The 22,079-nt window shown below is 35.0% G+C and overlaps 3 protein-coding genes across 3 annotated transcripts; all 3 read left to right on the forward strand.

Moving 5' to 3' along the window:
• Positions 1–3,329: 3,329 nt before the first annotated feature.
• LOC137729256 (uncharacterized) lies at positions 3,330–4,535 on the forward strand. The gene is made up of 4 exons (XM_068468132.1): positions 3,330–3,655; positions 3,794–3,876; positions 4,014–4,213; positions 4,332–4,535. Exons 1-4 carry the CDS (start codon positions 3,411–3,413, stop codon positions 4,455–4,457), a joined length of 654 nt encoding a protein of 217 aa, XP_068324233.1. The 5' UTR covers positions 3,330–3,410; the 3' UTR covers positions 4,458–4,535.
• Positions 4,536–8,427: 3,892 nt separating this feature from the next.
• LOC137724959 (uncharacterized) lies at positions 8,428–10,527 on the forward strand. The gene is made up of 4 exons (XM_068463589.1): positions 8,428–8,720; positions 9,841–9,923; positions 10,076–10,278; positions 10,402–10,527. The coding sequence occupies exons 1-4, from the start codon at positions 8,476–8,478 to the stop codon at positions 10,525–10,527; spliced, it is 657 nt and encodes a 218-aa protein (XP_068319690.1). The 5' UTR covers positions 8,428–8,475.
• Positions 10,528–19,624: 9,097 nt separating this feature from the next.
• On the forward strand, positions 19,625–21,215 carry LOC137735299 (uncharacterized). Its single transcript, XM_068474715.1, has 5 exons — positions 19,625–19,909; positions 20,019–20,090; positions 20,296–20,378; positions 20,489–20,691; positions 20,986–21,215. The coding sequence occupies exons 1-5, from the start codon at positions 19,755–19,757 to the stop codon at positions 21,079–21,081; spliced, it is 609 nt and encodes a 202-aa protein (XP_068330816.1). The 5' UTR covers positions 19,625–19,754; the 3' UTR covers positions 21,082–21,215.
• Positions 21,216–22,079: the final 864 nt, after the last annotated feature.

The raw sequence follows: 22,079 nt of genomic DNA on the forward strand, positions 1-22,079 counted from the left end.
CATTCTGGTCTGTGTATCGCTGTTACTACGTATTGCTTCTAGCAAATCATTCATCTTCTGACCGATCGACTGCTCGACCTGACGATATTGTTCCTCCAGTCGTCGCCGAAGGAATGTCCTAGTTGGTGGATCGGAACCTTCTCCACCATCGTCGTCACAATCTTCCACAATCCCTTCCATGAACATTCCAGCCGTTTGATTCGGGACTGCTGGGTTGTGAGGTTGCCCGCCGAGACAGATTTCATTCTCTCGGCGTATTACACTTGTGGCCTCGGGCGGCGCAACTGTGATCGGATTTTTTGTAGAGTGCAAATCCTGCCCAAGGCCTTGCACTGGCAAGTCAGTAGTTGACTTTCCCATGGTTGTTTTCTGCTTCGTGGACCATGTCTCAATGGTCATGAACTCCGAAGGTTTAGCACAAAGGTCCCACCGGGCGTGCCAAAATGTTGACTCTAAAAATTACAAAACCTACGTGGCGCGCAGGCCGAGTAACTAATAAGCTAACTATGTCCTTCGGTTGAATGCGGGGCGTGCCAACTCGTCGGCCGAGCTCGGCCGAGGAGTAAAATTTGCTGATGTCGCTCTGAGCACGTTGCTGACTTCTCTATCTTGCGATTACGACCGAGGAAGGAACACTCTCGGTCTCTGGGTTCTATAGCCTGAAGACAAGGCTGCTAATTCTGCGGAGTTCACAAATCGTCAGAGCCCGATTCGGTCACTATGATTTTATTCGTGAGAGTAAAAGCACGTCGAATCGAGATCAAACTGTATGGGCACAGATACTCAAACGTGATGTAGGTCTTGATGGTAAACGTCGTTCGGCCGTCAGAATGCCGAACCCTGAAACCCACTTGCGAGTATCCAATCATAAAGCCACTCGGTGCCCTGTACGCCGAGCAATGTGATTCGTAACACCTGACTTTGCCGAGAGGGCTAGCAAGGTGACCTCTGCCAATAAAGGTTCGAAAACCCTTCTCGGCCGAGACTTAGATAGATAACCGGTCGACCTCGACGCAGTGCTGTTTATCCAAACTGAAGGTGCTTCTCGGTCGGCTGGTTCTGCGGCAGCAATGCTGTTTATCCAAACTGAAGGTGCTCGCCGGGCGCTTCCACAGTGCTGTTTATCCAAACTGAAGGTGTGTCGGCAGAAAAAGAAAAGGAAAAATCTCAAGGTGTTTGAGAGGTTTTGCGCAGGGCAATTGTATGATGATTTGAAGGAGGTTTGAATGTTGCATGATCTCGTGTATTTATAGTACCCCATTCCTTGAAACCTCCTCTGATTTGGATTGGGAGTCCTTGTCCCATTTCGATTCTGGTTCGAACAAACCTACTCCCACTGGGATTCTGAATCTTCCTCCTTTTGAGGCTTTATTTCTTGCTGGTCGAGAATCCTGGTCGCACCAGGATTTCCTCAATCCTTCCTACTTATCTGGACCTCTTGAGATAGGATTCGGCTGACCCTGCCAGCTGGCCCGGGTTTTATTATTCGGCCCATAGCATCTGTTATTACCTTGGGCCGAGCACATCTGACTGCTCGGCCTAACCAAAATATTTTGGGCCCAAACAGTTTCCTTTTCCGGTATTTGCAGGATGGCTGGATTGGAAGGCTGCGGTTCTTCACCTCGGTTTGGTTTTTGTCTAATAATGTTCTTTTCTTTTTCCAGTGGTCTTCTTGACCACTATCCATGTGAGAATGAGCACCCATCCGGCTTTACGACACTCTAATTAAATGCACTTGCATTCTCTTGGGATAAGCTCATTCTTCAACTGGCAAATAAAAGAGAGAATGGACTCATTCCTTCACTTACAAATAACGTATCTTCATTTGTAGATCATACTTACAATTTAATGTTTATTTTATACCAATGACATACCATTATAGTGTAACCAATGGCATAGTATTACAGTGTAGATGTATGTTGTTGGAAAACGTTATAAACTTACACAACATCGTGATCGTGTTACAACATAACGTCAACATACAAAGTCTCAGATAGGGTACACTGTACGTTCAAATTTACATCCAAAGTTACATAATTCTTTTATTGTTGTATTTATTTACACCAAATAACGTTGGTATTATTATACAAATGTTGCACTTTTTTGGCATAGATATTAGATTACACTAATAAGATAGAGAATTGTTATTGGCACTCCAAAAATCTCATTCTATACTCCAAACTTTTTATATTTGGAAACAAAAATACATTTGTAAGGAGTGTAAAATGAGATTTTTGGAGTGCCAATAACACTTCCAGATAAGATAATATACTATAATTGAACAGTATTGCATTATAGTTTACGGTAATGCTAAGGAAACTAATTTTGTAGACAAAATTTACAAATTAAATGATTTGTCACCAATAGGAATGAGCATACTTATCAACGCTTGAGTAATAACTCAATCATTAACTTTCATATTATTTAGTTTACAAAATTTTATCTATAAATATAGCCTCCCTATCATTATCCGTTTAGGATAATGTTCAAATTAAATAATACTCATACCTTTTTTTATTAAAGTACCGTAGACGAACCTTTTTTAAAATGCTTAAGCCAACGGTTCTTTATTCTAACAATTCTATTTTAAATGTGTTTTCTTATTTTACGAATGAGGATCCTCTCCCGATCCTTTTTATGAGGATTTTAAAAATTCTTAAATCATGTCCGTTTATCGTATATCGTACGGTCACTTTTTATCAGGTATTATTCATATTTAATTTTAAATAAAAATATTTAAAATAATTTATGACAGCACGATGTACGATGAATGAACACGATTTGAAAATTCTCGAGATCCTGACAAAGAGAATTTGAAGAGAATCCTCGTTCTTATTTTACAAGTTAGAGACAAATGGTTTACCAACAGTTTTGTCCTTGCGTAATATCAAATGGAAAGCTAGATCTATCATCCCTATCAGCGTCTAGCTGGCCTTGGTACTGGGGTAAGCCATGTGAAGGATCAAGCCACACACTATTGTCATTAATTAATGTTAATAATATATATTTTCCGGAAAAGTCTTCATTATCACCCAAACTTATGACGAAAAATATTAATTTCACAGAGAGTATTATCCTATTTAAACACGTTGGCGTATAGCAATTAATAATAATTACAGTCAAGAAAACTCGTAGTTGACCATGAGAGGCTAAGGAAAGAACAAGTCATCTGTTTGGTACTTTCCTAAGGTCCAATGTGTTGGGCGTGCATATATGTATCCATATACCAAATCCATTACAATAATCATGGAGCCCCTCTTGGATTATTTCTATCTACTTTCCTTTGACTAGTTTTTTCATTGAACCTAAATAGCCTATATATACTAGCACCCAAGGAACAAACCTCTCATCACCAGAAATACTTTAAAAATATTACTATTAATTGTAGGAGTTGATCAAAGGAAGAACTAATGTCGACATTCACATCAACTGATCTTTGCAAGCGGCATAGTCGCCTTTTCGTAAAGCCTCCTGGATTGTTCCGGCATGTTTCATCATCGACGTTGAAATGCCAGCAAGGTTTCAGAACCAACCATGCATTGTTGCCTCTCACAATTGGCCAAAGGAGTAGTCTCAGCAATCAACCATGTAGGAAGAACAAGATTGTATGCAATAGTTTTCCATTACCAGGAGTTCCAGATCCTTCCCACTCTTGGTAATTAGCAATGAAACCTTTGTTTTTCTCTTTCTCTAGATTCTATACTAATGAATCTAGTCGTCTTCTCTCTTTTTTTTTAATCTCTTTGCAAGTAATATACGATAAAACTGAAATCTGATCGACAATTTTAAACAGGAAAGGATGGTTGATAGGGATTGTACTATCAGTAATATTACCCTTCTCGAGGAGCAAATGGGGGCCCTTGCTAGCATTGAAAAGTAAGTATTCATAGCCATCTTATTGCAGGAAGTTTTGAGTTCAAATTTCATGGACGGGAGTTTGTTGTATTTAAGAATCTATTGATTAATTACCATATTTCTCATTATCATTGCTTGAATTTGTTTTGATTTTTCAGAGGAGGTGGACATGATTGTAGACACAGTTGAAGCAGTGGTGGAGGTGGTAGAACAGGTAGCCGAGAAAGTGGAGGAAGTGGCAGATGATATAGGTGATAGTCTTCCTGAGGGAAAGCTTAAGACTGCACTTGAATTAGTTGAAAATGTAGCCAAAGAAGCAGCCAAAGATGCTCACCTTGCTGACGAGCTGATTGAGAAGGTATATGGTTTGTTTTACATAATTAGTTAGTGTTCTACAAGTAATTTAAATCTCTAAGTTAATCAACGATAAACATATATATGCAATTAATTAGTGTTTGTATGAAAATTGCGCGTAGGCGGAAGCACTGGAAGACCGGGTGGAAGACTTTTTTGAGTCAGCCTTGGATAAAGCAGGAGATGTTATCAAAGATGTTGGTAATGAATCAGATGTACAAATAGCTACAGAAAAGAAAACCCAGTGATACATATATGAGAATCTGAGATTTTCAAATCAGAGACGAACATAGAATCGTAAATTTATTCATCTCTAACTGTAAAAACGCATGTGCCATTTGGATTTTGTGTCTGTTTCTTTAAAGTTGAATTCATCAATATCAGTTCCTTTCTATTAGATTATCAAGTTCTAATGGTGAAATCTATCTTTTTGCATTTTTTATACAAGCATTAAGGTTTAGGGCGGGGATTCTCCTATGAGGGGAATAAAGTTGACCAGATATAACCAACCTCTATTATGCTCAAATTAACATTTTCTCTACCCCTATGTTTACTAATAAACAGAATATCAGATTTTGCGAGAGCCTTGTTGCTCATATGATTAAGGACATTTACCCTTATATTTGAGTTTTTATAGGTAAAAGAGTCCTACAACGGTAAAAGAAGAAACTTGGCAAGGGCTTGGGCTTTTCTCTTAGTGCCAATTGATTTAAGGTGAACCTCATCTTTTTTTATGATATTGGAGCAAGTTGGCCCATGTGTGAAGCCCATATGCCACACATGCTCCATGTCACCTGACACATCCCGACTCGGAATGTCTACATGTATTCCCGAGTTGAGATGTGCTGGTCGACACTTGAAAGATGATGAAGCCATAAAGTGTAGGTGATGTGGAAAAGTGCTAATAAATAAAAAATTGAGTTAATTGAAACAAAAGTGAGCATGTAAGCGGGTCGGAACCTTTACTACAAAACATTAGTGTAAGAGCATAAGTATCAGAGTGCAACAAAAGTAAGGAATATTCACATCCTAAAATATGGTTATTATTACATAAAGGGAAAAGACTTCTTACGTCATTGGAGATACTAGTAAGCCAAAACCAATTATTGCAAGAGTTTATAAGAAGTTGGGTTACCTTCTATTTTGTCAATTAATTTTATAGTGAAACCTTAACTTTTTTTTCATTATCCATGTTGGTAAGAAAAGTGTTATTAGGATTCCCAATTCATTACCGGATGTAGAGAATGCATTGTTAAACATATTTCAATTTCATTGTCTCTTTGTAGTGTTGAATAGTAGCTTGAAATCATTTACGAGTAATGACCACAAAATTTTGGTAGTGAGTTATTAGCACTTCGGATTTCCGCTTCATAGGATAAGTCCAAATAAAATGTGAGAAATCATCAATAAGGATAACATAATACCAGTAACGCCTAACGAAAAATGCGATAGACATCCATATATCAGAATCTATAACATAAATTGAAGAGGAAGCACTATTATTATCATTTACATAAAAAGGAAGTTGATCAAACTTCCTACGTGGGCAGCCCGTACAAAAAGAATTTTCTAGCTTAACTGAAGGACCTAGACTATGATGAAGACGAGACATGATTTGAAACTATGATGAACAAGACGGTTATGCCAGGTGAAAGAGGAGGCAGCGGCAAGGGCTTGTGGTGTGGTAGTGGAAGCAATCGGAACTTCACCAAAAGTAGTCGCGGGGGCGGCTGACGTTTCCAGCCTCAGCAACTAGACTATAATCCATCCTTTCCGCCCGGAGATGAGGATTCTACTCTAACACATGCTCATTCACCAACTCCCCTGCTCACCCCCGCCTCTCTCTCTTTCCTAATCGATTGGATCGTACACACTTAATTTCTCGCAATTTATTTCGCTGAAATTTTATTTTCTTGCAATAGGAGTAATCTAACGTAATTATTTATCAATTTGATCCCTTTGACTAGTTCGGAAGGGTTGATGTGATTCGCCTTCCCTACATCCCACCTCACCACATCAACCATTAAAATCTTTTCATTTCACTGACACGAACAAGGCATATTCTAAAGTCCTTGCACCCAAGGCACATAGAACCCTCAATCAAGACGCGTTCCTTCCATGGTCATAAATCGCATTAAAAGAAATCAAATCAAGAGCAACCAAAATCACAACTTCTCTTTACTAACTTGGCCTTAGGTCGTGAGTTGATGCGCCTGCAACAAAATGGGAAGCACCAAGGGCTATGCGGTGGAAACCGATTTTGAGACGAACAAAAACAAGGGATAATTTGATAGAATTACAGTGTTAGTATTGCCACTGACAAGCATGAACCTCAAATTCTCATTAATGAGGATCCTCTCTGGATCTGTGAGGATCCCAGGGATCCTCTAATTGTGTCTGTTCATCGAATATGGTGCAGACAGAAATAATTTTAAATTTTTTTATTTAAAATTAAACACAAATAGTATCTGACAAAAACTAACCCTACAATGTACAATGAATGAACACAATTAAAAAATTCTTGAGATCCTCACAAGGAAGATCCAGAGAGGATCTTTGCTCTTCTCATTAGGTGAATTGCATAGGGTAAAGTACACATAAAAAAAAGATAAAAAAGAGAGAGAGAAAATGTAGGTGACATGTGATGGATTGTATGTAGTAGGTAGTAAAAGTTGACTAACAAGTAACCCTTCTCTAACTCAAAATGTTTTATTTTCAAATTCTGAGAAGGAAGGAAGGAAGGAAGGAAGGAAAATTCCTTAAAATATGTCATATTGATCTTCAAAATACTCAAAACGGTCAAATGGTCTACAATACAAATTTAAAATTTTGACACAATCATTTTGAAAAACTCACAAATCCGCTCCAATTGGAATTACTCAAAAATTCGTCTGTTTGATTGCTTTATGCCCAAAGTAGATTTGAAAGTTCAAACTGTTTTTTCTTCTCGCAAGTGAACACCAACATTTTAGGTATTTGAATTTTGAGTTAATTAAAGAACGTTTCTTAAATGATTAGAATTTAAATTTAAATAACAACCGATCAGAGTTAAACATAAACAACATATTGATCATATTTTGCGGACATAGCGATTAGAAATCAATGACCGACTACATTCTGAACAACTGGATGTTTCAATAGTGGGTTTGAAGAATGGTCGTTTTCTCTCACTAAATAATTTGTGCACCAATTAAGCATGAAATGTTTTTAGCATTATACTTGTTTTCTCGTATTTGTAATTTTACTATTATTTGAAAAGACCAAATGCAAGTGGTCTTATTATATTCCAATAATTGCGCGTTCTTGTTTTATATTTTAAAAGATGTTATAAAACAACTAAAATTGTTTTAAAAAAAATAAATTAAAAAAAAAACACATATTCGACAGACTCTATAAAAGAGTCTCTATTATGGTACAACTGACAGTCATTTTTAACTCTACAGGCAACTATTCATCAGTTAGATATTAAAAAATAAAAATAAAAACTTAACGGTGAACCCTCAAGCAAGAAAAATGGGAAGAGAGAAGATTGTTTTAGAAAATGAGCGGGTTAGGTTTGAATTGTTAATAATGAAATGTTCAAAATTTATTAAAATAAAGAGCGTTGTTGGAGATGACAATTTAAAATAATTATAGTTTAACAAAAATTCAGAGATTTTCTTAGAAATGGTAACAATTATAATTTTAAATATGAGCGGTGTAAACGTGTTTTCCATTTTACAAGGTAGTGACGTTATTTAACCAAATATTTTGTCTTTACGCATTATCAAATTGCTTGACAGCCTTCCAAAACCTATCAATCCATCTCAGCGTCTAGCTGGAATTGGAATCGGATATTGCGGATCAAGGCAAAGCATTATTTGTAACGAGTTTATTTTCCTATGAAGTGCTTATAAGGTCACTCAAACCTATGACTTCTAGAATATATTAACTAGTTAAACAGGGACATAAGAGGAATTCTGTGCAAAAGCTGACCAATTATGTTTTGTTAAATAAATGAATACAAGATTTAACACGTTGGTTTAAAATAAAAAAGACGAGGGAAACTCGTAGTTGACCATGGGGCTTTGTACGTAGACAAAGTCATCGGTTTCGTACTGGTCTTGGAATATTTCTTTGTGCTTTCCTCGACTACTTTTTCACATTGAACAAATATTAACTATATAAGCCTCTCATTAACAAAAAGTTCCATCATACAACAAATTTGAGAGATATAAATCATTTTTGGACTGTTAATCGGAGGACGAGCGATCAGGAGAAGAACGAATGTCAATAATCACAACATCAATTGATCTAAGTCGATCGGCCGGCGGTTGCGTTTTTGTGAAGCGTCATGGAGTAGTAGTTCAACCATTGTCGTCATCATCAACATGGCAATGCCAACAAGGTATCAGAAGCAACCCTGCATTATTGTCTCTAATTAGCAGCCAACCATGTCGGAATAAGATTATATGCAGTAGCTCTACATCACCTGGAGATCAAAGTTCTTCTGTAGAGCATTCAAACTCTTGGTAATTAGCAACCAGACCTTTTATTTGTCATTGATTTCTTTTATGATCTGTTTCTTTTTTTGCAACTAATATATTTATAGAAAACTTCATTTTAATCCTTAAAAAAGATGAGTTTTAGATTATAACCATATGTAAGATTAAAATCCAATTTTAGTCCCTAGCACATTTAATCATATCATTTATTAGTTATATTTTGTTGTTTTATTTATCTTTTTATTTTTATTTTAATGTATTAATTACATTTAAATTTAATTTTTATTTCATTCATCATAATATATTTTAATGTCTACATTTAGGCAACTAATTTTTTTTATAATATATATTTTGATAACAATTTTGTATGTTCTTCATTTAGTTACATTAATACATTTGAATATTTTGGTATATCCATCGGTACAAACATGTAGTTACATTGATTCAATATAATGCATTTCGGTCAATATAATGCATTTCATTACTTACACTTTGGTACACACATTTGAGTATTGATTTTTAGGTACATTAATTCAATATATTATATTTCGGTAAATACATTTAGGTACATATATACATTTTGGTATTGATATTTAGGTACATACATTTTAGGTACTGACATTTAGGTACGTACATTTTGGTACATACCATTTTGGTACGTACATTTCTGTACATACATTTCGGTATTGACATTTAGGTATATTAATTCAATATAATACATTTCGGTACACACATTTAGGTTCATTATAATATATTTCAGTACAATTAATCATGTAGGTACAAATATTTTGGTACAAAAAAGTCAATTTTATATATTTTGGCACAATTATTTTTGTACACTTATGTATTTATATATTTTTGTATCACAAATTTCTTTTAATATTTCCTCATTTACGTTCATTTCTAATTAAAAAAACTAAATATGTGCATATTAATAAAATTAAAATTTAATATGGAGAGATTAAATAAAAATACACATTAAATGACAAAAATTGAATGTAAATTTTGATAAAAGTACACTCAAGGGATTAAATTGAATATTTGATCTAGCATCAGGTTTTTTTTAAATTTTAATCTTTTGCCAGGACCAATGCTCAAAAACCCCATATATTTATACGATAAACATGTCATTTGATAATTTGAACAGGAGAGGCTGGATGATAGGGATGGTATTCTCTGTAATTATACCTTTTTGGAGGCACAAATGGGGGCCTTTGCTACAATTGAAGAGTAAGTATTGTAAGCGCAGGTCCTGATTTCAAATTTTATGGAGATAAAATCGAATAAAATATTCCTTGTAAGAGACCAAGTACTTTTAAGAATCCCTTGATTATACCATATTTTTCTGATAAAAAAAAAATGGTTTGAATTTGACTGTGCAGAGGAGGTGGACATGGTTGTAAACAATGTTGAAGCAGTGGTGGAGGTGGTAGAAAAGGTGGCAGAAAAAGTGGAGGAAGTGGCAGATGAAATAGGTGATCATCTTCCAGCTGATGGAAAGTTTAGGGCTGCTTCTGAAGTAGTTGAAAGCATAGCCAGAGAAGTAGCCAAAGATGCACACCTTGCAGACCAGCTAATTGAGAAGGTAATTAGTTTAATTTGCATAATAAAAATTAATTAGTTGACGTCAATTTCTATACAGCACACTAATTTATACTTAGTACTGGCTAATAATTAACTAGTTTTTTTTTTCCTGAACAATGCGCAGGCGGAAGCACTAGAAGATCAGGTGGAAGACTTTTTTGAGTCAGCCATGGATAATGTAGGAAATGCGACCAAAGATGTTAGCGATGAATCAAATGTACAAGTAGCTACGGAAAAGAAAATCCAGTGATACACATGTCATATATGAGGTTTTCAAATAAGAGATGAATTAGCTGGATCCTTATAATTTAGTCAACCCTAACCGTAAATATTGTGTTCATCATTTATTTTATTATTTTTCGATTGGTTTTATTTATTTATTTCTATTGGTTTTGGTACATTTGACTTTTAGTCCTATCACTGTTCGAATTTAAGAGCAACCTTTAGATTTGTAATGTAATAAAAGCTTCTTTTTAATTATGTCCTCTAAAACTCGATTTTAACCTTATTTTGCTCATTGTAACTCATAATTTGTTATTTTACTTCTTGAAACTCATAGTTCGCTCCATTTTGTCCCGTGAAACTTGATTTTGATCCCATTTTGCCCCCTTAAAATTGAAAGCCGTTTCTATAAAACTCAAAATTCGCTCTACATTGCCTTAGATTTGTTAATTTCTTAGTGGGTTTGCGATAGGATTTTTACCACCTACAAAAGTAGGGATAAAAATACTTAAAAATACTTGCAAGAGTACAAGGTAATCGTAGTATAGTTGGCTCTAGTAATGCCTTTTCCACACAGATTGAATGAATGATTTATATAAAACCAAATCTCAATTAATTATTTGAAAACAAAGTTCGGAAAATGTTGATTTTATTAGGGGTGGGTCCAAAACACCGAAAACCGAAAAAAACCGAAAACCGAATAGAACCGAAACCAAAAAAATCGAACCGAATTGAATTCTTTTGGTTTGGTTCGGTTTTAGTGATCTAGAAACCAAACCGAACCGAATTAATTAAATTAATATTTTTTATTTTTATTTATTTAATTATTTATTTTAGGTATTATTTTTTAAACCCAATTTGTAAGCCCAATGTGTTGCCCAAAATTAGAAATTCCAAATGCATCTGCTACTTTTCCTATAACTACAAGGTAGAAGTCCTATAAAAAAGCAAGACCTAAAATAGTGATACCAAAATGGTGCTAACTCCTGACACGGTACTGTTAATTATTTATTCTTGTTTAATCTGGCTTCTTGCTTTAAGTATTCGTAAGCTTATTCGGTACTTCATTGCTTATTGTTATATGCAGTGATCAGGTATTGGTTTTGATCAAGTGTTTTCCCTTTTGATATTACTTCTGCCGACCAAATAGTAAATTACATTACTAAATGATCGATAATACATACAAAGAGAGCATAATCAATATATGACCCTCGTTGGTTCAAAGTGGGTTAGAGTATGATAATGCTCTCATTGTACGTACTATCGTGATAAAATAATTCAGCTCATGTCCACCAACCTATACCAGCTCTTTATATTATTCATAGTTAAGAGTTGAGGTGTGAAGAAAATGGTAGAAAATTTTACTTTTCTAAAAAGAAATCTATTTACAGTTAAACTTTAAACCCAAAATATTAAAAAGAAAACCTTTATGGTTATAATTCTAGTTGAACTTTAAATGTTTATTTTCATTGTCTTTGATTCTAGTTGGAATATTTATGTTATGATTGTGTTGGAGAAGTTAAAATTTAAGATTTCAATTTTTGAAAAAAAAAAAAAAAAAACCGAAACCCAAACGGAAAAAACCGAACCGAAAAAAAAATGAACAGAACCGAAATTTCAGTTTGGTTTGTGTTTTGGCAAAAAAATCGAACCGATTTGAACTGAACCCAACCCTAGATTTTATGACCTAAAATATTAAAAACGAATTTAATTAAAAACAATTAAATAAATTGGGAAAGTAAAGAAAATAATTTTGAAAATCTATTTAAGTACTAGGGTTCCGCCATCACCTTAACAATCATACATAGTTCTTCCAATTAATTATGACTTACACATGCATATTTTAAAGTTTTGGTTTTCTTAAGTTATGTTCTACTTGAAACCTCCAACATAAAACGTATATCAAACATGCAACCCGTCTGTAGCGTCCAGATCGAATATGAATATGCAAGAATCATTAAGTTTTGTGAAAACCTTTTGAAAAACTATGCAATCATGTCGTTCATCCTAAGAGGTTACACATATTAACTACAAGAAGCCTTAGTCAATTTTAGGGACAACCCTCCTTCAAAATTGCATTAAATTACTCTTCTAAATATCCTAATGGTGGTCAATCATCAAGACAAGTACATAGTTTCAAACACGGTAATTAATAATTCAAAACCTACATGCATAATATCATAAACAAATTGAAAAAAGACTACATATTCTTGCTAAGGCTTGTGGCTTTGCCCTAGCAGGCGGAAATTAGTTACTAACAATCATAAAACAAAATATTATTATGAACATGGATAGAAAACACGTTGAAAATAAACTTGAATTGTCAAAAGCTCTCTAAGCAGAATTCTCCAAAGTAGTGCCTTTCTAAAGTAATGCGTTCCAAAAACCCTAAGGGCTAAATAGGCTTATTTATACTACTACAAAATAAAATCCTTACTAGAAAAGGTGTTCTAAAAACTAGGAAACATAATAGAATAAGATAACTAGGAAATACATTCATATTCTAACTTTGGGAAATCTGCCCATTTGTAAAGAATCCCACGTTTCTGGATCTTCAAGGCTTCAAAACAGGCCCAAAACAATTTGAATTAAAGCTTGAGATGTGCCGAACATAATTGAAGAAGGCCTTAAATCCAGAAGACATCATCTTAGAGTCCAAAAAGCCCAAATAAGCCCAAAATATCACATTGACAATACTGCGTGCTACTCCTTTATTTCATTGCCATAAATAAATTGCATGGTAGAAAAATTAGAAACTTTGATACAAACAAGCTGAGAAACACACGAACATCCTCCAATTAGAATCACTCTAAAATTCATCCGTTTGACCACATTTTGGCCCAGCGGAAATCAAAAGTCCTATATTGAAAATACAATTCATAGTATCAAAATTCTCACAAAATAACCACTAAATTAATACCAAGGTTCTAAAAGATGCTAGGCGCTAGTCAAGCGGCGAGCTAGGGCTTAACGTCTAGGTGGACTAGACTGAATTAAATAAATCTATTATATTTCATGTAAATAAGTATCTGTTTATACTGAAAATATATATAATTTCATTATAAACTACAAAATAAAATGACATATATATTAGGAAGTATTAGAACATAATGAAAACATGAGGAACATGCATATAATGTGTATTCATTTAAAAATTCAACAAGTCTCTTACAATTTATTGAAAAAAAAAATGTAAAATGAAAGTTATCTATTTTCTGTCTAAATGAGTCGCACCTAGGCGGGTGCCTATGTGGTCTAGACGGATGCCTTAGCAGGACTAGACACCATTTCTTAACTTTCAAACGCCTATGCATTAATCAGGGCAATGGTCAACCACCAAGCGCCTAGGTGGGGTCTATGTGGCGCTAGGCGGAGATTTTTAGAATAGTGATTGATACTAAGAATAGGGTAAAATATAGAGTATAATACGGATTCATCAGTTTGATTTTGGGTGCACTAGGCTCTTCAATTTCTTTTTCATTTGTTTCAACTCTCCAATTTCTTCTGAACTTAATATTCTTTAATTGTTAATGTTAACACATAATAAAGATTTATAATCAAATTTATTGTACATGTGGCATATCTTATTGTGTGCTGGGTCCCACATGTGTTTCAGAAGGCGACCTATATGTTTTAAGGAAAAGAGAATTCACATGTCAAAGTGAAAATAATTTTGAGTTTCAGAGAGTAAAATTGTAACTTTTGAGTACATGAGGCAAATTAAGGTCAAAATAGAATTACAGGAGGCATAGCTAAACATAAGCCTAAAAACAAAATAAAACAAAGCTAGCTCCTAGATCCTGCAATTAAATATGACTCATGAGTACCAGCTTTTTTTAAGGAGGGACGAAGCAAACAAGAAACACCACCTTTAATTAACGGAGAATGTTAGGGAGATAAAATTTTAAGCTAAATTTGTAAACCAAATGACATGGTTATAGGTAATTGAATTACTAATTAAATGTCAATTAACGTATTTGTTTCTTGTTGGTGACACATCATTGAATTAGTACAAAAAGCTACCCTAGTTATGTATTTATGTCATTGAATTTAGCTACCAATTGCCATTATCTTCTGTATAATCGCCTTGAAAATTGCACTATTTGAGAAAAATCTTCATAATTTGATCTCTTTCTGACGTTTTAAGATCCAAATGCCTCTGATGTAATCAACAATCTCAACCATGTGCAGTTTAAAAACTACTTGAAATGAACAAAATTGTAAATTTTATAAAGTATTAGTTAAAAAATAAAAAAATAATAAATAATAAAAACCAATCAGAAATTGTTTGGTCACATGAGTTTGTGCAACGAATTATACAAGACACTGCTGTAGGAGAAAGTGCTCGCACACGCTTATCTGCGGCAACCTTGACCTTGTACTTCGCATGGGTATTCTCTAACTTTTAATATCCTCTTTTGTTGTATGCACATCATCCGCCATATGCTCTGCTACTATGCCAACTTCATGTCCGATTTGAAAACTTCACCAAATCATCTACGTGGTTAGAAACTGAGGTATAATCTATACATAATGGTGACTTTCTTGTGACTCTACGAACAGCATTATTCTAGGCAAACTCCACTTGAGGAAATTCAAAATTCCATTGCTTCAACTTTTCTCCACAAACACTTCGAATTATGCACTTGTTTGAAAGTGCTACTCTATAAAGCATTTTTTTCTCACTACTGCTTCTTGTTAGTAGTGCTTTTACAAAGAAACAGTTATTGGTTGGCAAGCAACTAAGTAGGTACTTTTATACTTTATAGAAGTGCTTTTGTTGTTTGGCAGGCAACCAATCACGTTAAACTTTCTTGTTCCTAGGACACTTTAATTTTTTGGTTAGATTGCTTCAACACAACAAACATATTTTATTTTTTTATTTCACTGAAGACATCTACAACTTTCATAAAGAGCTCATATTATTTACAACTTCAGGCAAGCCTTCCAAACCTTGCATCACTTCTTCAACGCTCCGATGGGCTACGCAAGTTCTTCCTCTGATTTTCTTTCGCTATCCTCTTCGGCATTTCTATGTTGAGGGCCTCCTTTTACCATGGACCGCCTATTCATCATCACAGTTGGTTTGAGGAATACGATTAATCAAGGCTGTCAACAATTGAGTGAGTTGAGCAAACTAAGCAACAATGGCATAAAAAATCTACTCGGTAACAGGTTCAACCCCATGGCCATCGACGTCTGGGTCCCTATCATGACCATCATCATTGTCATGGAAAATAGGGCGAATCCCTTCTTTAAGTGCTACTTGGCACAATGTGACAAAGAGAGGGTATGGAACAATACCCTTAAAGGACAAGTAAAGTAGAATCCACATAGAAAACATGAGGAAAAATCGAAGTTTTTATTGATTGATAGTGCAAAAGATACACAAACCATAGCATCCTAAATGTGGTTTATAGATGCCTCTTAACCCTAGACTTTCCAATGGTTCAAATAAGAACAAATTAAACAATTATCAAAATACCGAATATGTCATAAAATCTTAGAATGCTGTTTCCATAGTAAATGATATTATGATAGAACTCTGCCAGAAAAACTATATCAAAAAATGTAGTGAGTTGGACTTGTTCTCTTTGAAACAGCGGGTAATGAGCCTAAATCAGACACCGAAGTTCAAATTTGCAAGGCATTATTCTTCTTGTTGCGGGATTGTTGCCATTCATTTTTATCTTCAATCCTCCACCGTTTGATTTACATCATAATCAAGTTGGCTATAGCTCAACTAGTTCTTGTCTAAAAATAAGTGCAGGTGGAAGCCACTAAAAGTTCAAGTGGGAGACTTAATGGAGTCAGCACTGAATAAAGCAGGAGAAGACCAAAGATGTTGGTGACGAGCCAAATGTACAAGTAACTACAGAAGAAAAAAAAATAAAAAAAATTGGGTAAAGTTTGAGTTTTGTAGTCCATAGAAGAAAACAACTGGATCCTTACAGTTCAGTCACCTCCAAATAAGGCTAAATTCTTTTTAGTTGTATTCATGAATTAATATTGTTATGAAACCAACTTCCATGTTAAGAGTAATGAACTATTCTATGTTTGACTGGCACATATATGATATAAGGATGAGTTCGTGAATTAATATTGTTATGAAACCAACTTTCATGTTAAGAGTAATGAACTAATGTTAATGAACTATTCTATGTTTGACTGGTACATATATGATATAAATCTCATCTTTTAATTGCGATGAAGAGTAAATGATTTATAGCTCAAATTGTTAAAAACATTAAATTTGCACTTGAGGTCCTGTGCTTAGATTTCATATTTTAGAAACGCTTGTATAAGAAAATTGTAAATAGTGGGATGGTGTAATCTAAGGACTGAAAATGCATTGACTTTAAGTCATATGACTGTTATCAAATTTCAAGAGTAACTTTAGATATGTAGGCTTTTAACAGTGTGTTTTAGTAATACTACCATTCATGCACGTGCTCACACGTGTGCAGAAGACATGTTTTGAATCACGGCATGCTTCGTTCTACTTACACATTTTAAATGTATTTATATGCATGAATTGACAAAAGGAAAGTCAAATAAGTAAATAAAAAATCGTAGATCATGCTAGAAAAAACCCTCACAAACCAATCAAAGCAACTGAATTCAAATAATAAAATCGGTTTTTCAATTTCCATCTACATTCTATTGAATTTATATTAAGAATAGATAAAATAATATTTAATAAACAATTGAGTGAATCACATTATTGCTAGTCCATTGTGAGGCTAAGCCCACCCCCTCTGTGACATCCCACATCGCCCAGGGGAGTGATCCTTAAATCTATATTTCCATCTCTACCTAGCACGAGGTCTTTTGGGAGCTCACTGGCTTCGGGTTCCTTAGGAACTCCGAAGTTAAGTGAAAAGCGCTCGAGAGCAATCCCATGATGGGTGACCCACTGAGAAGTTGCTCGTGAGTTCCCAAAAACAAAACCGTGAGGGAATGGTAAGCCCAAAGCGGACAATATCATGCTATGGTGGTGGAGCGGGCCCGGGAAGTGATCCGCCCTGGGCCGGGATGTGACAAATTTGGTATCAGAGCCTAACCCTGGTCGTGGTGTGCCGACGAGAACGTCGGACCTCTAAGGGGGGTGGATTGTGACATCCCACATCGCCCAGGGGAGTGATCCTTAAATTTATATTTCCATCTCTACCTAGCACGAGGCCTTTTGGGAGCTCACTAGCTTCGGGTTCCGTAGGAACTCCGAAGTTAAGTGAGAAGCGCTCGAGAGCAATCCCATGATGAGTGACCCACTGGGGAGTTGCTCGTGAGTTCCCAAAAACAAAACCGTGAGGGAATGGTTAGCCCAAAGCGGACAATATCATGCTATGGTGGTGGAGCGGGCCCGGGAAGTGATTCGCCCCGGGCCGGGATGTGACAAATTTGGTATCAGAGTCTAACCCTGGTCGCGTGTGTGTCGACGAGGACGTCGGGCCCCTAAGGGGGATGGATTGTGACATCCCACATCACCCAGGGGAGCGATCCTTAAATGTATATTCTCATCCTTACCTAGCACGAGGCCTTTTGGGAGCTCACTGGCTTCGGGTTCCATGGGAACTTCGAAGTTAAGCGAGTAGCGCACGAGAGCATTTCCAGGATGGGTGACCTATCGGGAAGTTCTCGTGTGAGTTCCCAGAAACAAAACCGTGAGGGCGTGGTCTGGGCCCAAAGCGGACAATATCGTGCTACGGTGGTGGAGCGGGCCCGGGAAGTGGTCCCCTCGGGCCGGGATGTGACACCCTCCCCCTTAGCGTAGATAATATCGTTTGCTCGAAAAAAAAAAAAAAACAATCATTTGACAACTAATTTAATCACATTATTATGTGCATGCGAAAGACATTTTTTATAATCGGTATTACACTTCTCTTAAAATGTTTTTAACGTGTTTAAAAATAGAAAAAAATAATATTTAATGAACAACTGATTGAATCACATTATTGTTAGCCTATTGTGAGGTACTAATTAAAAAAAAAAAAAAAAATATATATATATATATATATATATATACACAAAAATAATTAATTATTAAAAAAATGTTAAAATGATGAAAATATCCCTGCATTATTTTGGGTTACTTTTGAAATTTTTTGTTTTGGGAGCATTTTTGTCCAAAAATTTGTGGTGAAACTTGTGACCCAAAAGGAGTTGTTAGCTTTATATATAAAGAATTTTTTTATTTGTAAATAAGATGTTTTAAGTTCAATTTATGATACCAAATTATTATAATAGCGGCTTCGCACGAATAGTACAGTTCTTAGTGCAAATATATTATATTTTTTTGTTAGAAAAAAAAAAAAAAAACAAAGCTTCTGTGTATTAATGAATATGATAAAGAGACCAAATTTAAAGAAAAAATTTACAAACTAAATGATGTATCACCAATAGAAATGAGCACGTTAAACAAAGTTTAAGTCATAAATCAATCTTCAGCTTCCATATCCTTTAGTTTCTAAAATTATGTGTACAAATTTAATCTTCTAAGCATTATTAGTATTAAATACGAAAACCACTTTATCATTATCCCACATGGTATCCATGTGCTTATTCGAATTAAAATATGAATTATGGATATATACACTGTTCTTACTTAATTCTGATGGACAAGGGGCCCTTTGTACTAAATTTTCTACGGTATGGTCCACATCTATCATTTTCTCTCTTCCACTATTTTTATGGGGGCAATGTGGAAATGCTCTCTCCTTTACATGAAAGATTCAAGTCCCTTGAAATATTATTAGCTCATACTGGACTAGATAGTAGCTACCAATTACTTTTATCTTTTGCCTAATCGTTTTATCAGCAGAATACCACTTTTTTTTCTAAGTCACGGATGGTGACTAATTTGATTAAATACTGAATCACCACGCTCTTAATGGCTAAAAGATTTTCAATTTGCTTGATTTATTGGAGTGTTCTTTGAAAGCCATTGGTGTTCGATTATTTTGAACTTTTTATTTAAAATTAAACACAAATAGTATATGATGAAAATTAATCACACGATGTACTTGATGAATAGACACAATAAAGTAATTTTAGGGATCCTCACAAAGAAGATCCCAAAAACATCCTCATCTATCCCCCATAATTAAAAAAAATAAAAACTTGTACCGTTTCATTATTTTTTTCCCCTCAAAGAAGAGTTTCTTGTCTAGTAAAAGGTGCTGTGTTAGCTAATCTGTGTTCTTCCTTTTCTTTGTTCTGCCCTCTTCTTAGAAAAGCTCCTTTTGGAATTGATCTATGGCAACCATCAATATCTTCCAGTACCCTTACATGCCTATCCTCCACAAGTCCCAACTCCTCCATACCAGTTTTGCATATCAAAGATCATCATTCACCAAAATCCCATGTGATCATCAATCGATCAGAAGAAATCATCAGAAACTAGTCACCTTGTAAGCTTCAGTTCACTAGTATTATACATATTTTGAGCATATCTTTTTCTGCATAAATCTTTCACTTATTGCGTATCTAAATTGTCACAAAAACTGGCTGTGGTTAAAGGGTGACTCATGCATCAGATAAATCTCAACCAGATGCTCAACTTTCTGCTGATGATTCTCCATTATCTTCTTGGTGAGGTTATTAATTTTTTTTCTTCCCATGATTCGGTTTATTAGTTGTGATCTTTATGATCCGTAGGATATTTTACTTTAAATTAATCTACACTGAGGGAAGGGGAAATAGTTGTGTTCTATATAACTTTACTTCTTGTCACACGGTGGCAATATTAATCAGCACCTCTTTCATATTGACTCTGGTGCTTTTGGCCTTCCTGCAGGAAAAACTGGATTGTGGGATTAATGTTGACAATCATAATACCTTCTTTGAGACACAAATGGGGACCCTTGCTGGCTCTTAAAAGTACATTTCCAAGCCTAATTATCATTAATTTTCCATTATATTATTTTCGCTATTGCTATTCCCTAGATTATTAAGCTTCTGGGGATGATTAAATTTGGTGATTTAATTAGGCAAGGTGGACATGGCAGTAGACACAGTGGAATCTGTGACGGAGGTGGTGGAAGAGTTAGCTGAGGAAGTACAGAAGGTGGCTGAGCAAGTAGAAGACAAGCTTCCTGAGGATGCCAAGCTTAGAGACGCAATGGAGTCCGTTGAACATCTTGCTGAGGAGGCAGTCAAGAAAGCTGAGCTAGCCAAGGACGTCATTCATAAGGTGAATAATTAAGGGAAATGATAAACATATTCTTTTCTTCTTTCACTCACTTTGTGTAATTATATCTATTATTTTCGTTTGATTTATTCATGACCACAAATAAAGAAAAATGTGTAACGGACTAAAAAGTGTGTGAAAATCAACTTCCATGATTAATTACTACTCCATCACAAAATTTTACTTATTTGTTTTGGATTTTTAAAAACATTTTGCCACTTTGTATGTAGTTCATAAGTACAATATTGGTGCATTATTGGTGAATGGTGATATGATGTCTCATATATTTAATTGCAGGTGGAGGAAGTGGAGGAAGATGTTGAGAAGGCACTACTTACTGGGTCAGATACTACTGATCCTGCCAAGGGGGAGAAGGGCCAAAACAGTACTTGACTACGCTTTTCCAATTTATTGAGTTTTCATTGACCTATTGCAGCATATACCTATTTTGCCATAAATTTATAAATTAGTATTTCCTCATGCCATGTCCGTTCTGTAGATCACCAATCAAATCATTTGATATTCTTCTCTCTCTTGTTTTGAATAATCTTTTTGCCAAAACGTGCAAAGCATTTATCCATTTTGTTTTGTTGGGTTGAAGAAAATCGGTGTTATACTATTGAAGACGTAACAAAATCAGTACCAGAGGTGAAATTAGAAGACTAACAAGCAAAAAGAATGATATTGAAAGATTAGGCGAGTTAAACTACTCATTACATTTGGTTGCTGAACTACTATTGTAGTCTTACGTTCTTATCCACACAAGGCGGGCACAAAAGACAAAGGCCTCCAAGTTTAGTCATCAACCACAAGTTTTCTTCCTCCTTAGAGCGATTAGTAAAAACCAAGTCTAGGCTAGAAGGACCCCTCGGTCCCCGCAAGGTGTCAAGCTCCTATAGTTTAATTTAGGAATTACAACCTTCAATCAATACATAGAGAATTAGATCGGGAAGCCTCAAATGTTATCAAATGTTTTTTTTTTTCTGTTTTTTTTTTTTTTTGGGAATTAAATCAAATGTTATCCTTGATGCAGAAAAGATTGAACTTCTGAGTACAAAAATAATCAAAGCTTATCCTATGTGATTCGATCGTAGTTGTTGAGTAATTTGGAGTTTGTTACTTGTCACCGTTGTTTCTTTTGAGTGCAAGGTAGCATCAAGCCTTAGCTTATGTAGTGTAACCTTAACGGTCAACTCTGTTTTCCATGAGTGGTGTGACATGCAATGTGGTGAGAGATATACGAGTTGCTTAAAGAAAGAAAATTTTAAGAGTGTGAGACGGAATATTAGGTGACTACACGGTGAGTGATTTCATTCAATGATCCTGAAGTTTATTTATTTATTTGAGCTGAGTTTCACACATTATTTTAATTTTTTGTACATTTTTTTTTA

This window comes from Pyrus communis, chromosome 1 (genome assembly GCF_963583255.1).
Source record: "Pyrus communis chromosome 1, drPyrComm1.1, whole genome shotgun sequence".
Lineage (NCBI taxonomy): Eukaryota > Viridiplantae > Streptophyta > Magnoliopsida > Rosales > Rosaceae > Pyrus > Pyrus communis.